General features: G+C 34.3%; 1 protein-coding gene across 3 annotated transcripts in view; it reads left to right on the top strand.

Moving 5' to 3' along the window:
- Positions 1–15,795, top strand: part of LOC127878969 (cAMP-dependent protein kinase type II regulatory subunit-like) — an 84,530-nt gene extending 68,735 nt beyond the window's left edge. For 2 of the 3 annotated variants that reach the window (XM_052425535.1, XM_052425538.1), the window contains one exon: positions 12,771–15,795. In XM_052425535.1, coding sequence (XP_052281495.1) covers positions 13,431–14,555 — 1,125 coding nt within the window. In that variant the 5' untranslated portion in view covers positions 12,771–13,430 and the 3' untranslated portion in view covers positions 14,556–15,795. Of the gene's footprint in view, positions 1–11,227; positions 11,393–12,770 lie in introns of those variants that run through there. The other variant, XM_052425537.1, reaches the window with a different exon arrangement.
- Positions 15,796–17,168: the final 1,373 nt, after the last annotated feature.

Below are 17,168 nucleotides of genomic sequence, written 5' to 3'. Positions count from 1 at the left end.
TTGTCCTCTTTTTTGTTACCATGGCTTGACACATGTGTAGAATTTCTTCCTTACGGGTCATGGTTAGTGTTAGAGTCATGGTAATAGAACATAATACAAATCCTAAAAATGTTAATTGTTGACATGGTCGTAATACTGATTTTTCTATATTGATAGTAAGGCCTAGACGGTCAAATAATGTTATTGTGTCTATAATATTTTGCTCACATTTAAGTTTTGTCTCTCCTTGTAAGCATGAGTCGTCAATATATGCTGTACTGACATAACCTTTTGATATTAAATAAGCATATGCAGGTTTTAACACTTTAGAAAATACTCTTGGGCTGCTTGATAAGCCCATGACTAAGGCACAGAATTGAAATTTTCTACCATCAAACACAAACCTCAGCATGTGTCTGTGTTCTTTCGCTACTTCAATGGAATAGAATGCATCAGCTAGATCAACAGAACCCAACCAACAATTTTGTCTCATGTTTGCCACCGCCGTTGCTAATGTTTCCATTTTAAAGTGAATTTTGTTTGTATAGTCTATATTAAATGGTTTTAAATTTAAAATAATCCTGATTTTGTTATTTGATTTTGGTCTATAAAAGATGTTTGATATAAATTCGCCGTCATATGGTCTATTTTCGATTTCTTCAATTATACCAGTTTTCAAGAACATGTCTATTTCCCTTTGAATGCTTTGTTTTTCCCTCTCATTAAATTGGTATGGCATAGGTGGATTTTCTTGAATAGGTGAACTGTTTACTTCTAGCTTGTAACCTCTTATTGTATTTAAAATTCAATTATCGCTAGTTAGTATTTCCCATTCTTTAATGGCTAATTTCGTTTTACCTGCTTTAAAATTTTCTTTGGTATTTTGTAAAAAACATGTGCGTTGACTTAAGTTTATCTTTAGGTCACCTACGTTTATTTCTGTTTGGGGTGCATCTTGAAATTTCCCCTGCGTTTGTGCTGGTATGCGTGGTTGTTTCTTCTGAATTGATTTGCTCCCGGATTCCACCTGCTGATTTGGGCGCTGGCCTAACAAAGGCTTCCGTTGAGTTGGAACGTAGCGCATGTTGACGATTTGTTTGGCTCCTTCGGTGGTTTTAATAGCCTCTGGAATCTTTTCGAACAGCTTTTCTGCTGAGGAGTCCAAATTTCCTAGATGTCTATTGCGGGGTTGCAATTCCTTTTTTAGTTTCTCTCTTCTGTAATTGGTCGTCTTCTGTATCCCATTGGTTGCCAATTTGGATGCGTCCGATAACAGCTGTTTCAGTACTTTATCTTTGGATGTTTGAATCCTCTCAAGTGCCTTTATGATTGGTACCGCTACTTATGCAAGCGTGCTGTGAGACTTGCAGGATAAAGTCTGAATGTCTTGGAGACTGTTTTAATTGTCTCCACAGAAATTCATCAACCTTGGGGACTTAAAGGAACTCGATGTTGAATGGACGTTTATGTCTGTTCAGAATCTCTTTCATTTTTTCTTCTGACTGCTTGTTTTTTATTGCCTTGTTTGTAATCTCAGCGATGTTAGGTGATATATTTTCAAATGCGTTTAAGACACATAGTTTGTATAAAGCACAGTGATTAACTTATTAAGTAAAAGAAGAAAATATTACTCTATCAAAGATTGTTCACAAGTAATTTGTCTTTTGTAAAAGGTTCATCTATTACGCTCTAATACACGTTCAAAACACTCGAATACTCGTTCAATAGCCCTATTAAGGTTATGCAACGAGGATTTCAGAAGTACATTTTGGGAAATTAAATTAAGCTTGTTTCAAACTACATTGGGGAAACAAGTCCGCAAGATATAATAATGTAAAAGTTTGCATCCCACCCAGGAGCGTCATAACTCCATCTATGCATTAAATATGTATAGGCACAGCATTATGTGATTACTGCTATCGCACTATCACATTGTCAATCCTCATTTAGTAATAGGAGATTCGTAAAGCATACACAATTGAATTATCGGCGGAAAATGAATTATTCAAAAGTCTTTTCATGTCCTGTGTCATTAAATATAAGAAAGCCGTTTTAATATTAAGCTATTTTAGACAATTAAGAGGTAAAATGCATGCTTCTTGTAGAGCTATATAAATATCATTATATTGTGCATACATGTCCTTCAATGTAGTAAAACGAATACCACATATATAAAACCATGCGTACGTATGCATACACAATGCCAGATATTACTCGTATTAAAACGCGATTGACGGCCTAAAAAGGCAAAGGTATTCCTGACTTCAACCTGACAATATAATACATGTCAATTGCAAATACAGGAAACGAATAACGCGCTCAGGGTAACATGCTCCAATGTGTTTTATGAAAATAAATAAGCGGGCGTTGTGCAAGCAGATATGGCCACTGGGGTTTGAATAGAGCGTATTTAAAATTTGGTAAAAAAGTCCGAACTGTCATAAAACGTTGGCAATGCAAAATAGTATCCTTGAATCAGGAGTGTGTCGATCGTTTTTAAAACGGTTAATGAGAAAGATTGAAGTTTAGAACGTTCAGACCAAAACTTCACCAGTACAAAGCTTAACGTCATAATATGTTAATTATCGCTGCTTTTTGCACAAACTATATTTTGTCTATCGTTTCATTAAAGTGAATAACACAAGCTCATCTGAGACATTGCTCTACGCACATGTTTTAAGTCCGATTTTCCAAGAGACCTGCTTATTTTTTTAAATAATATGTAATATAGGGGCTACACATACCGCCAATTCATGTTTACATCATTGTCTCTTTGAAAACAAAAACAAGTATGTAAGTAAAATGTCTTGTAATTTAATTTATTCATTCAACCGCATTTGTCATTATTTACGAAATTTTAAGCACGTATCGGACATTTAGGCATGTTTTATGTGTAATAAATAGATCATCTTGTCTTGTTTAAAGCAGAAAACCAGAAAATATGCTCTCAGATTAACAGTTCAGATTGAGAAATATTGAGTTAATTTATCAATCCAGAAATAGTCCGTACTTTGGGATGTCTGGTTTAGTCTTGATGGCTCGGGTTTGTAATTTTTGAAATGCTGCATAACCTTCCATGAACTAAGACGTAGGCAATATATAATGTTATTTAAAACATAGAGTGTTCACATTTGTTGCAATAAAACATAGAAAAGGGCATTGTTTCTAGGTTTGTGTTAACATGTTTACACAAATCGATCCTTATTTAAGAGTACACAAGTTGAAGAGGTCCATGAGTTCTCGCAGTTAAGTTTCAGGAAAAGCAAACTTGTTAAGTATATTATGTACAACGTATGTTAATAGAATGGATAGCATGTTTACGTTAAATCAATTAACATAAATCGAAACGTGATTAAAGTAACGGAGCGAAATTTTTCTGATATTTAACACTACTGTTAGACCAACACAATAAAAAGACGAAAAGTTTATGACCGATTGATGTAGCCATCCCATAGCGTATATTTTGGTGAGGTAAACTCATACCGACAGTCTTTTACTTTCGGCATGTAACCCGTTAAACTTCATGTTGTTGTAAAAACATGAATATAAATGATTTTAGAATAGCATTTTCAGTTCCTGTGTAAAATCCCGTTTATTTGGCGTTGTTATGATGACGAACAAACATAGTCAATAACAATGTCAATATAGATTGCGCGCCAAATGTTCGCACATACGTTAAATTTTTTAAAAATTACAAAAAGCAGTGATCAATGACTAAGTTTGTGTTTATTCACTAAAATTAAAAGCATTAATAACATTCGACAAGCAAGTAGTGTTTCCGGAAGGACGGTGTTATGTGGCCGCTTTTAAAAACATAATCATAATGTATAATTATACTGGTGACTCATATTACGCGTTTGAACGTTCAGATCTTAATTGTTATTTTTTAAATGCAATGTTTGATGTCAGTTTTCATATTTCCTTTATATCATCATACATGAGAAAGGGTCAGAATCTTGTGTGAAAAAGATTTTTTTAATATGTGCATTGTAACTGTTAAATACCTTACAAAAACACATATATTCCTATTTATGAATACATATTAATATTAAATACACCGAGCACTCAACCATTGGTGCCTTTTTTCAGACTGACTGTAACTCTGCTATCGTCCTTTCTTGATTGCGCATATGTAACCGGCAATCCTAAAGTTGAAAAAGTCGACCAATTTCATTTAAAATACACCACACGCGCGTACAGAATCTCGAGAGATCAAACACAGTCCATCGTTTTTCTTTGGTCTCGAATTGGTATTTACTAAATACATATATTGCCCCATGCCGTTTGCATTAAATAAACAGAAGCACCGAAAGAAATTTCATCAAAGTGCATTTATACAAGGTTAAGGTAAGACAAATCCTCTCCGCAAATTCACTTTTATATATTGAAGTTGTATAATAGTTGCCATACATATTCAATTATTGCGCGAATTTGGTTGAATGATTTAATTGTATTTCGTAAGTCTAATCTATGAATTTTGTATTAATCCCATCTTTAGCAAATAATTATATCATTAAATACAAAAACATAAATATCGTTATTTCTCGCTGACACTTAATTTATAAATAATATTTTGTTATTTCAAAAGAACAATATTTGGTTTGGACAAAATGAAAGTTAAGTGTGTTGTGAAACAAACAAAAAACGTTTCGGTATAATGCAAGTCGACTTATTCCGCGTTTTAGCTCTAGGGTATCATTAGATACCAGATGAAATATCCATCAAATCAATTTTAATATGTGACCATATTGTTTGATGGTTTTGTAAACCGTTTCATATTGTTAAAGTCCCGCCTTTGTTAAAATTGTATTTTAACTTATAGTACAAATTGCTAAGTGATTTATTCTCGCTTTCGAAAATGTTTCCGGTGAATAGCATTAGGTATAATTTAGAGGATATTGATCGGTACAAATGTTATTCTTTATTGTTAAATCAGATATTAAACAAACATTGACGCAGCATGTCTCTTTCACAGGCTGTTTGTATAATTTGCTTGCTTTAGACTACGATAATCGAGTCCGGTGTCGACAACGACCGCGTTGTTTAAAGCGGTTTAAAACGCATTAAAAAGACATATCGGTAAGTAAGGTGCATGCTTGCATTAAATATGCTTTTTACTTAACCAATATCGAATATAAAGCGTTTGGATTTAAGCATACTTCAAATAACGAGCTACAGTTTGAACAAACAAATATTTTGTCAAAAAAAATTATGTACAAAAACGAATATCTTTTTGAGAATCCCGTAATCATCCCGCGGTGAGTTTATCTTACCAAGGATTCATACCATAATATTTTCATGCTAAATCACATAGTTTACAAGCTCTTTGCAAGCTCTTTCAAAACTATAGCGCATACATTTTTTAATGAATTGAGTAAAAGATTCAATAGCATTTACCGGTAAGTTACTTTTTTTATTCTTTAAATATATCAACATATGGAATATGCTGAACATTTGCTAATATATTTCCAAAACAAAAAACTAGTTCAATATTCACCATATGCTTAAAGGAATTAAATGGAAAGACTGTGTCATGTGTTCGATAACGTGTAATTCTGCGAATGGCACTTCAAGAAAGAAGCCATAGGAAGCAGATTGCAATCGCCTTTCATTAACTTAAGAAGAATCACTTTGATTAAAGTCACTTCATAGGCCTGAGGTTCGAATGAGGGTCAATTATATTTCCTTTATTTATCTCGAAATCACGTGGTACCGTGCATGACCATTGTAAGGAAGATTTTGGTATATTGTGTGTTATATTTATTGTGTATTTGAGCATGCTTGTCTGAAAATGCTTCCGTTTATTTAGATGAGATTTAATTCTATAATTAGCATAAAATATAAATTGGCCAATCTCTGTGAAAAAGGGGATTAATGCATGTGCGTTAAGTGTCGTCCCAGATTAGCATGTGCTGTCCACACAAGCTAATCAGGGACGACACTTTCCGCCTAAACTATATGTTTGCTAAGAACTCCTAAACTATATGTTTGCTAAGAAGATACTTTCTTTAAAGGAAAAATATTATAAAAGCGGAAAGTGTCGTCCCAGATTAGTCTATGCGGACTGCACAGGCTAATCTGAGACGACAATTTACGCACACGCATTTAAACCCCTTTCACAGAGCGAGGCTCAAATATAGCAGAACCTACATATTCATTCACTTGTGTATGACTAATGTATTAACATGTAAATGAATGTTGTGTTAGCCTAATGCATATAGTTACATGTATAGTGTTAATAATATGTTTTAAAATTCAATAAGCAGTCTTTTTTAGTATTGGTTAATTTCGAATGGAGGCATATTGTTTCCACACTGTCCGCTAGTGTGTTCGCTCGACATCCCGTCAGTCATTCCGATTTGTTTACCGCTGTCTAACTCGACCGTTTGAATAGGATCATTAACAACTTTTAGAAAATGTTATTTCGGTAAAATGGTGCCCAAAGTCAATAACGAACCAAATCCCAACAGATGCGTTGGAGCCTTAGTGCCCTTAAATCATGTGTATTTGAATAATATACTATGCAGATTAAAATAACCATACCTCTTGCTCACGTTTTTAGAGTTAAATTCTAATAGTAACTGTCTTCACAACACATTTGTTTATATCATGTGGCAGTGTGCGTGGGCACCTGTGTTTATTATCTTATGCATGATGTTTATTTTAGCAAGTATACATCTCTGATATATCAAAAGGAGCATTGTATACAGACGAAATCGACTTAATTTCACAGGTGTTGAAAACACTATCATCAGCCTATTATAAAACACGTGCGAGCCGATATATTCCACAATCCAGTCTGACCAGCTACGTTCTTATCGCTAACGCAATATTTGTAATAAACCTAGTTTACAAAGGTATTTATTCATCTCAGGGTCCCGTATCGGGGTTAGAAAACCAAGTTCTGCATAACAACAAATGCACACTTATTTATTCATTTGATGTAAAACTTCAGTAAGTGCTTAACCCATAAATATTATGTTGTTTTTCGTATTTCCAGTGTTGATATTAAAATTGTTATGATATGGGCTTATTTTTTATAATCACGTGAATGTTTAACCAATAGTTATGGACCAAGAGTGAACTGTGAAGCTTTTTAAACCGGTTAAAACCCTCATTGCTTTTGAATTGATCGTTCCATGGAGTTGACCCTAGTTATGTGCATGTGTGTGCGTTTGTAATGTACGCGTGTGTCTTGTCTTGTGCATTTGTTTTGTTAACCACTGTATTGCAGTTGGTACATAAACAGAGGGTCGACTAGTTTATAAAGAATTGTCTATAGCTGGTGCAGCTGAAGTTTCACTTTGTGTGTGTCTTAAAAAACCAAGAGCGCTACCATACAAAACGAAATCGGTACGATGAAAACAGTAATTTGTTCGATATTTACAGGTTATGGTAATATGTCTCTGTTTAGATGCGATAATTCGTTAATTCTCTGTTCAATGGTACTGCTCTTCATTTTAATGTAGCAAAATGATGGAGATTGTTTGGAACAGCCTTTGTACTAGAAGTACAATCACCTTACGGAAAAAATCGTAAAACACAAAGAAATTAAATGCGAATTACAGATAACACTCAACTCCAAAAACAAAAACACTTATAAACGTTTGGTTCAAGCAGTTCTCGCGTTTCACAAAAACTCACTGCGTCCCCGGGCCTCAGCTCTTACGAAAGTTGTGCGTCATTTGGTACATTTCGGATTTGGTAGATTCTCAATATTTAATTTTATTCTTCAATTATAAAGATGCATTAATATTTTCTTAAATTAATACACATTCTCCGGAATAATACACTGTCTATTATCAAATACGGATTTGACGCATTTGCTTCGCGCTTATCTAACTGTTTACTTTTATGATATCGGACTGATTTACTGTTTTGTAAAAAGAATACATATCCATCATTTATCAGTGATAAGCATGTAGCAATCATGTAGGTCATTTGTCACATGTTTCTGCCCGGACAGTGACTGTTGTTTTATCAATACTGAGTAATAACTCGTTTTCTTAAGTCCGAGGAGAACGACGTAATATTGACTGGAATATTGCAATACACGTCGCTGTTTGAAAAAAAGCAGTGCTTCTTCGCGCACAAGCGTATACTTATGTACTCTGACGCAAATGGAAAGAAATAACTTTGTTATAACGTAAAATGTAGTTAAATGTTATATTCAGCATATAACGACTGATTAGATAAGTTCTTAATATTTTTCCTTCCGAGGCTTGGAACGTCGGAAGCAACCTTCGTCTGTATTTTAAACCGATTGTAGTATTATATTTATCCAAGCATATTTTCTTCGAATAAATATATAAATATCAAATATTAATATAAACAATCTATCAACAAACTATTTCATCGACTGTGTGTAGTACATTCTAACCAAAACGATTTCCTGTTGAGTGAATTCACCTATAGCCTGTTAAGTCAATTGCCACGTGTACGAAATAAAGTGAAAGGAACACTAGCTGCAACAAATAAAAATTATTGGTGTAAATTCATTTTACTAGACAAATTACACTATTAATCGTTATTTTAATACGGATAACGTGATTATAAGACGTGTATTATATATTTATTATCATGTCTTGGAATGGTACTGTGGATTATATCTGGTACTTTATGAATTACTCTAGACATGTTAAGAAAACTTTCCACCCCCAAATAATATATGTTTCTTTTTTAAAGCATTTAAAACACATCTAACACATCTAGACCATGACGGAATCCATATGTTACCGCAAACTAAGTGTGAATGAGAAAATATTCTTACGTTTAATGAATGTACATAATATATAAACGGTATGTATACGAAATATTCATGATGTACACTTCTTTTTATGCAAATCCATATAATCAATTATTTGTGTATGTTTCATATTATATTTATTTAGAATGTTGCAACAAATTAAGGTTACGGAGTAGGGAATGTACTGAGGTTACATTTTGTATGCTATATTATGATTTTTCATGATTAAAATACAAGTCGATAGAGAGGAAATCCGTATTGTGCTGTTCGTTCATTTTCCGATTTCAAACTGCAATATTTTCAACGACGTCACCAGAAGAGCTTGGTTAAAACAAAACATGATCTTTATTAATAGTTTAAGCTCATATAAAAAGGATCACTTAAATGCAAACATAAACTTTGATCAATTTGATTTTGAGCAACACATTTTATACAAATCAAAACTTATTTACAAGTTAATGTTTCAAGCAAAAGCATCTGATTTTACTTTTGACCTGCTACTGCAACATACATCAGTGGTTATGTCACAACGAACTCCGGCATCTGCATTTAATTCTAATAAATCTATGTATATTCCGTTACAGCGTCAAAAAGAATGCTAATATGTCATAAACAAATCAGGATGTCGTAAATTTGAATGCGAAGAACGATTGTTGTTATGTTGTTTATAATTCAATACACCTTTATTGTATTTCAAGCGTTTTGTTATATATATAATAAAACAAAAGATCGTGACATCAAACATTTCTTATCAAACTTGAGGACCCGCCCCTTTAGTTGCGTGGCATAGCACAATTCCTTCGACTTATAGATTCTTTACAACAGTTCCGTTATTTATCGTTTATACCATACGTTGTGCCAAACAATCGTAATTTTTTTTAATTTATGATATCATATGCATATAGTGATATGCAATCAGCATTTTTTCACAACTTAAAAACTGTGTATCACTCCTGGCGTGATCGAGAGCTACTACGAGAGCAAATATATTCAGCAATGCACTTTATTTCGCTGCCGTATCGTTCTCAAATGTTACCATGTCTAACCTCCCATTGTATTGATAACCCATTACACGAATGTTGCCACTCTTAGTTTTTCTGATTAGAAAATAAATATACAAATCGTGCAAGCACATCATTATAACAGTATGTTACCTGATATTTATGGTTCAACGCATCTGGTAAATTAAGCTTGATCTTTTTGACCGACGTTTTTATTAAGCACGACATCTGGTGATCATCAATAATGACACAAAATATCAACACGGTATTTAGTTTAGTTTTGCAGTATTGCGCATATTGATGATGCAAGTCACGCACAGATATGCTGTATAATCAGATACATAAAAAATCGAACAACAAAGTATAACAATTTTTTCAATACTATGTCCTTTTCTTTCGACATATTACGTTCGATAGATCGAAGTATACACAGAAGAAATAAAGCATTATAGCCACTTGTTTTATTCAAGAACGCATTTTCTTGCGCTGTCGTATCGTTTTTAAGGTTACAATGTCTAACCTTCCATTGTATTGATAAATCGTTACACAAATGCTGCCACTCTTACGTTTTCTGTTTACAAAATAAATACACATACCGTTCAAGAACATCATTATAACATTATGTTACCTTATATGTATGGTTCAACGCTTCTGATAAATTAAGCTTGATCTTTGTGACTTAAGTTTTTATTAGGCACGGCATCTGGTGGTCTTCAATATTGATACACCACATAAAAACGGTATTTTTGTTAGTTTTGCATTATTGTGCATATTGATGATTCATGTCACACGCAGATATTCTGCTTAATTATAAACATTAGCAGATTGTTCAAACAACAAAATTTGACAATTCTTTCAATACTTTTTCCTATTCGTACGAACCATAACGTTGGATAAATAAAAGTATATGTACACACAAAAGCCGTAAAGCATTATTGCCACTTTTTTAAAAGAAGGATTAATTATCGACCGGTGTTCAAGCTGGTTTCCCTGTGGTTGGGAATGTCATTGTAAGTCCCATGAGATAAATCACAAGCGCCCACACCACCGAATGTAAAGAAATCATTCATGTCAATCACTTGTCTCTGATTAAGTGTTGTAAAACGTATTCTTATCACGATAAGCTTATGCACCGAAATGTCTTTGCCGTCATGTGTTTCATGACGTTGTGTGCATACGTTTTAGCAAGTGGTATTCGTGCCTTGTGTTGCGTTATGTTGACTTGAAATGACAACAAAGTATTCAACAACTACAAATGACATTATAATATTTCATGCTAACATTTAAATACTCCACATATATAAGAACCTTTATGTGATAAGTAGACGAACCACTCAATACAAACAAAACAAGTCTTGTGAAAAAAAATAATATCGGAAACATTCCGAAATGCGTTGAAAAGTAAACATTTGAAATGCGTGGCATTTTATGCTGACGTAAATATGTTATCTTGCGTTAGCAATAATTTTATGGAGATACATTTATTAAACGATAATTTGAAATTGAATTGATAAATGTTGTAAATTTTACAAGTGTTTTAATATCTTAAAACGTGAGTCCTCTTTCAGTTATTGTTCACATTGCTTTGTGATGAATAATCGCTTTTACATGTGAAGTGATCAATTTAAATTTGGATTACATCATTAAACAAAAGTGAACGCAGCAGGTCTTTTCACATTTAATGAGCATATTTCGATTGCTTGAATTTTTAAGTAGACGACCATGTATTCCTGTGTCGACAGTGACGACGCTATTCTCAGCTGAGACGCGCTTGTTAGCTTTTAAATGAGTTATATACTATCAAGTATTTCGAATGTTTGTGTCAACAATAAGATTCCTCTTAAAATAAATAAGTGTTCGAAATGTGTCACTTAAGGTCTTACTCATGTGAAAAAAGTCGTCATACTTAATGCATTTTTTTCAACGAGTCTTAAATTTTGTCAGACTTATTTTTCTAATCTGCGAAAAAAAATCGATATCAGACACTAATTACTCGAATGTTTTCAATTTCAAACAATGGTTTAATCATAAAACTCAAAAGTAAATATTTTATTTCAATTTGGTTTCGTTCCGAGGATACTTCGATCAAAACGTGTGCATGGTAATTGGTCATTGGTCATTGGTCATTGGTAATTGGTCATTGGCCATTGGTCATTGGTTATTGGTTATTGGTCATTGGTCATTGGTCATTGGTCATTGGTCATTGGTCATTGGTCTTAGCCTAATTAGGTGCCAATATAAGGAGGAAAAACATTTCTTATAGTCGATAGATTACCTTCAGCTTTATCTAAACAATAACCATGAGGGAAACAATCTTATTATAATATCTGCATCTTTAAAAGTGAAGAGTTCCCTTTAAATATGGTAAGACAATATTTTAATTAATTTCTCTCGGATTATGTTATTCGCCTATGTTATATAGGCGGATATGTTAACAACGATAATTATCAAATCATCTCTTTCTGGAATTGTGTGGGACGATTCAAATTAATCGTGGAAATAATGCCCCTTTAAACGCGTTCAATATGGAATGTACTTAGCATTTCATTAGTTGAAGATGAATCGCTTAATACAAACTCACAACACTGTGAGTTGTCTTTATGTCGATGGAACTTCAGTTCTAATTACTGTCATGCATGCAAGCGCACAATGCTTATATATTTAGTGTTAAATAAAAGCTACCACCACTGCTAACTGAACAATCACTAAATGTACTTCTCATTATATTGATTATAATATAAATAATAATAATAATAATAATAATAATAATAATAATAATAATATAATATAAAAAATAATTACACAATTTAAAAAAGTGTATTCGTGTATTTGCATGGCAATACAATTGTTAAGTAATGTAAGGAATAACTTTGTATTAAACTTCTTTTTACAGGTTTTGTCTATATGTTCACAGCGTATAAAAACCGCGAGAGCCAATGCGTTAATTATTCGATTCCGTAAATCCGTGTGTATATAACATTTATACCGACCAAATCGCACCATATGCCAGTAATCTAGTTCATACATTTATTTATTCATTTCAGGATCTGGCATCGAGATTTAAACACCGGAAGCTCGGCTTTTTTTCTGGAACAAACACGCGCTTCTAGCCGTCAATGTATCCGCTGTAAAAGTATTGGTAAAATAAAGCCGGCTCATGAAGGTGCATCGATTTTTCTGAGGAATTCTAGTTCACTTTCACAAACGCAGACGGGATGACGCACTGTGCTTCGCGTGAGCGTCGAGAGCGATTGTGGATTGATTGACGTGGAAAATGAATTAAGTGTAATAAGATTATTTAATCTGTTTGTTCGCCAGTCGGATGCTGTCTACAGAAGTGAGATACGCGATGTAAAAGTCGGGAATATTCTTTTGGAAAGTGTCAGATGAGTTATTTATTCAATACAATGCGAGGATTTCTTTCGGGGGCTGGTGAAAATATTTCGTCTGCACAGCTACAGGCAGGTATCGTGAGAGGATTAATCTTTTGTGCCTAGCTGTATCGGCGCGTTTTGAATTTTACATCGGATAATTAGATGATTACTTTCAACGGTACAACGTGTCTGTTTTGTGTATTCGTGTGAATAGCTTTGGATATTCGGTGATAAATAAGCTGCGAGTCCTGAACGCGTCGAATTGGTGTTACGAGAATTGATAGCTGACATTCTATAAATACTTTAAACATTGATTATAAACAGTGCAAAATGAATATTGAAATACCAGACGGTTTGGGTGATTTGCTCAGAGATTTTACAGTGGCTGTATTACGCGAACGACCACCGGATATATACGACTTCGCGGTGCGATTTTTTACAAAAGTTCGCGAAAATCGTCGACCGAAGGATGTCCCTATGTACGTAATAGTCGACGACGATGATATTGGGGAACCAGATAAAGACTCATTTAAACCAAAGTGTCAGCGCTTGAACAGATATGGCCGGCGACAATCGGTATCGGCGGAGCGTTACGATCCAGAAGAGGACGTGAGCGACGATGAAAAGGCATGTCATGGTAAAACGGATGAGCAACGAGAGCGTCTTACGGAAGCTGTAAGCGGTATTTTGTTGTTTAGGGCGCTTGAACCGGAACAAATGCAGGATGTTTTGGACGCCATGTTTGAAACTGTTGTTCACCCGGGCGATTACGTCATACGTCAAGGCGATGACGGTGATAATTTCTACGTCATCGACTCCGGACAGTATGACGTACTAGTAACCGTAAATGGTGAAGAAAAACGGGTTCACACTTTTGAAGGTAAGGGTAGTTTCGGCGAGTTGGCTCTTTTGTACAATATGCCGCGCTCGGCGTCCGTGATGTCCGTGTCTCACGGGTCTCTATGGGCCATGGACCGTAATTCCTTCAGACGAATAGTGTTAAAAAGTGCTTTCAAGAAGCGTAAAATGTACGAAGAGCTACTAGAAAACGTTCCAATCCTAAAGTCTCTAGAGCATTATGAACGATCTAACCTTGCTGACGCATTAGTCACAAAGAAATACACTGACGGCGAATGCATCATACGACAGGGCAACGAGGCAGACGGTATGTTCTTTCTTGAGGCGGGAGTAATTCGTGTAACAATCATCAATCCCGACGGTGAAGAGGAGGAATTGGGGCAACATTCTAAGGGAAAATATTTCGGGGAGTTAGCGCTGATAGAAAATCAGCCGCGCTCAGCTAATGTTTACGCCGTGGATGAAGTTAAAGTTGCATTCCTTGAGCGCGAATGCTTCGAACGACTCCTAGGACCTTGTCTCGACATCATGAAACGGAACAGCGAATTATACAAACAGTATACGGAACAGCATTCAGTCAAAGTTAATTGCGAATAATAATTTAAGCAACTGTTAAATACTTTTAGTTATATTTATGCTGCTTACTTTAGACATTCGCGTGTTTGTATGCGTGTTGAAGCACTGATATATGAGGTATTTTTATATGTAATACATGTAGTTTTGATTTTGGCTGAACAAAATCGCTTTTAATAACGATCACTGAACTAAACTTATTATTTCGATCATAAAACTAGCCTAGTATAGAATCGGCTCCGTCTGTTTGTATGTGATGCCTACCGTATTTTAGAATGCTATACTTTGTCGTGCTAATGCGGACTGAATCATTATCAATAGTTCGTGAACTAAAGGAATGTACTAATTTGTAACAGCTGTTAATAGCCAAGATATCATTTAATGCGTTTATAATAGGATTGAATAATTATGCCTTCAAACTGACGTGAAAAATACTGAGCTTCTTTTGAACCATATCTATAACAGCTGTGCCATTTCCGATTGGAAAATAAATGCTTGTGTGTTTGTTAAACGTGTATCTGTCAGGTTCTCTTGTATTATTTGAAAACCTTTTGTCAAATCTTCGAATGTCAATAGTAGTGTTTTGTTGATGAACGCAAGCCAGAAAACGGCAAACAAATTCATACTATGTTATACTTATATGTTTGTTAATAATAAGAATACAAAATGAGTTGTCCGGAACGATTATGTTTTAACAGATATGTTTTCAAAGCCAAAGAATTGTATTTTAGTAAATTGTGTTAGCCGACAATTAGTAAGATATAGGTGTGAATAATAGTATGGTCCTGTATGGATGTTGCAGTGTTTTGTCCAGTAAACAGGTTGGACTTTGTGGCTTTGTATCGGAAACAAAATTGTCTTAAGGTACCTTTACATATTTTATAGCGAGAAGTGTCAATCAATAAACGGTTTTAAAGTATTTAGTGTTAGAGTTAGATCCCCTTCACTCATAACGAACATTTTGTCAACTTATCTATATGAATTTGCATGTGTATTTGAAAAAAATCAGCCTTTTTTATTTTCGGTACTGTCTTCCACAATTCACTTAATTTTAAAACTAATAAATATATGATTAAGCCGCTTATGTCGTGTCGCCTTGGTTACCAAATATCGTCATCATCACCAATATATGTTAGCTGCCACTCGCTTATGATTCTTAGGTCGAGACGCTTAATAGTATCAGGTTATTCAATATGACCGATAAACGTATTTCCTACAGTTTAATACCGTACTAATAATACAAAAATAAACATTAAAAACATGATTTGAGTATTTGTTCAATCCCTTGAGCGTTTACCTGAAGGTATCGACATACCTGGAATTACAATTTGAAAGCTTGTTGTCAATGCTTTCTGTTTCACGTTAACTTGGTTAAAGCCCATGCTTAAGATTTCATTTTTCGCCCTCAAGTAATGAGACGGGTCCTGTTTGTTAAATGTTTTTTTAGGAAACCACACATTGACAAATTGGTCTATCGGCATCAAACGTTTTTTCATAAACCATAAACCATATTGACTCGTTTTGAAGTACATTTAAAATACTTCAACCGTCATCGGTAAGACAAAGTATTGACGGTGCATACCGCTTGGTCATATGTGCTAATTTGAAACATGGAAGAATATTCGAATATTCATAACATGTTAGAAATCGAAATTCCGTTTTGAATGTTCGATTTTATGCAAAGAAGCTTCAAAACATAGACAAAAGAATAGTCACAATTTGGGTTAATTGCAGAAGACTTTGGATATCAGCTGTCATAAATCAAAGAGATTATACGTTTCATACGTAATGGTATGTGGACAGAGTAAGTGTCTTCAATAAACATGTTATTCACTGAGCAGCATCCGCAAATGACACCCGCCAGCTGTAAACCAAAACAGCTGATAAGTCCTTGATCAACCAATCAGATATAGATTATTAAAACACTTCATAACAGCGCCTACTCACTGCCACTGTGTTCGACAAGTTTGTATAACAATTCATTTCCTATAGGGTCCCATTACAAAACTGAAAAATGTCACAGCATATTTTTGCCTTTCCTATAGATCAAAGTCCGGTATAACTGTATATAAAACGGATCTGTTGACTTTCAAAAGTTAAAATTAAAAAGGTACGATCTTGCAACTTCTAAGAAAGGACAATTGTCCCAATGGCAAGCACCCTCGAAAAACAGAATTTTCGAAGTTAGACAAAGGCAACATACGTCACTAAACAACCCCTGAACGTTCATCTTTCAACAAAGTCCCCAATGAAATGCACCAAAGTGGTACAGACACGCGTATCATACAGTATATAACAACAAACAGCACGGGTGCGAATGCTTATTCGCTTTTAAAACAGTAGAAAAAAGGAACCCTTAAGAAATAGGCAATTCATTTGGAATGGACCACATAGAGATACACAATAATTAAGTATTATGTAAACACAAACACAGCATTTCATAGTATTCACAAGGACGCTTAAAATGTATGTACATGTACAGTCGAATTCGCCAGCATGTAAATCATACATGTACAATGTGAATCATAATTTAGTTAAACGGATCATTTTAAATTCCTGCAACGATATATATTAATACGACACACGAACACTAACTCTGATCCTAATTTAAAAAAAACGAATGCTTCGGTTATTTTA

This window comes from Dreissena polymorpha, chromosome 4 (genome assembly GCF_020536995.1).
Source record: "Dreissena polymorpha isolate Duluth1 chromosome 4, UMN_Dpol_1.0, whole genome shotgun sequence".
In the NCBI taxonomy this organism is placed as follows: Eukaryota; Metazoa; Mollusca; class Bivalvia; order Myida; family Dreissenidae; genus Dreissena; species Dreissena polymorpha.
The sequence above is the reverse complement of the archived record's forward strand: the minus strand, read 5'-3'. Positions and strand labels throughout refer to the sequence as shown.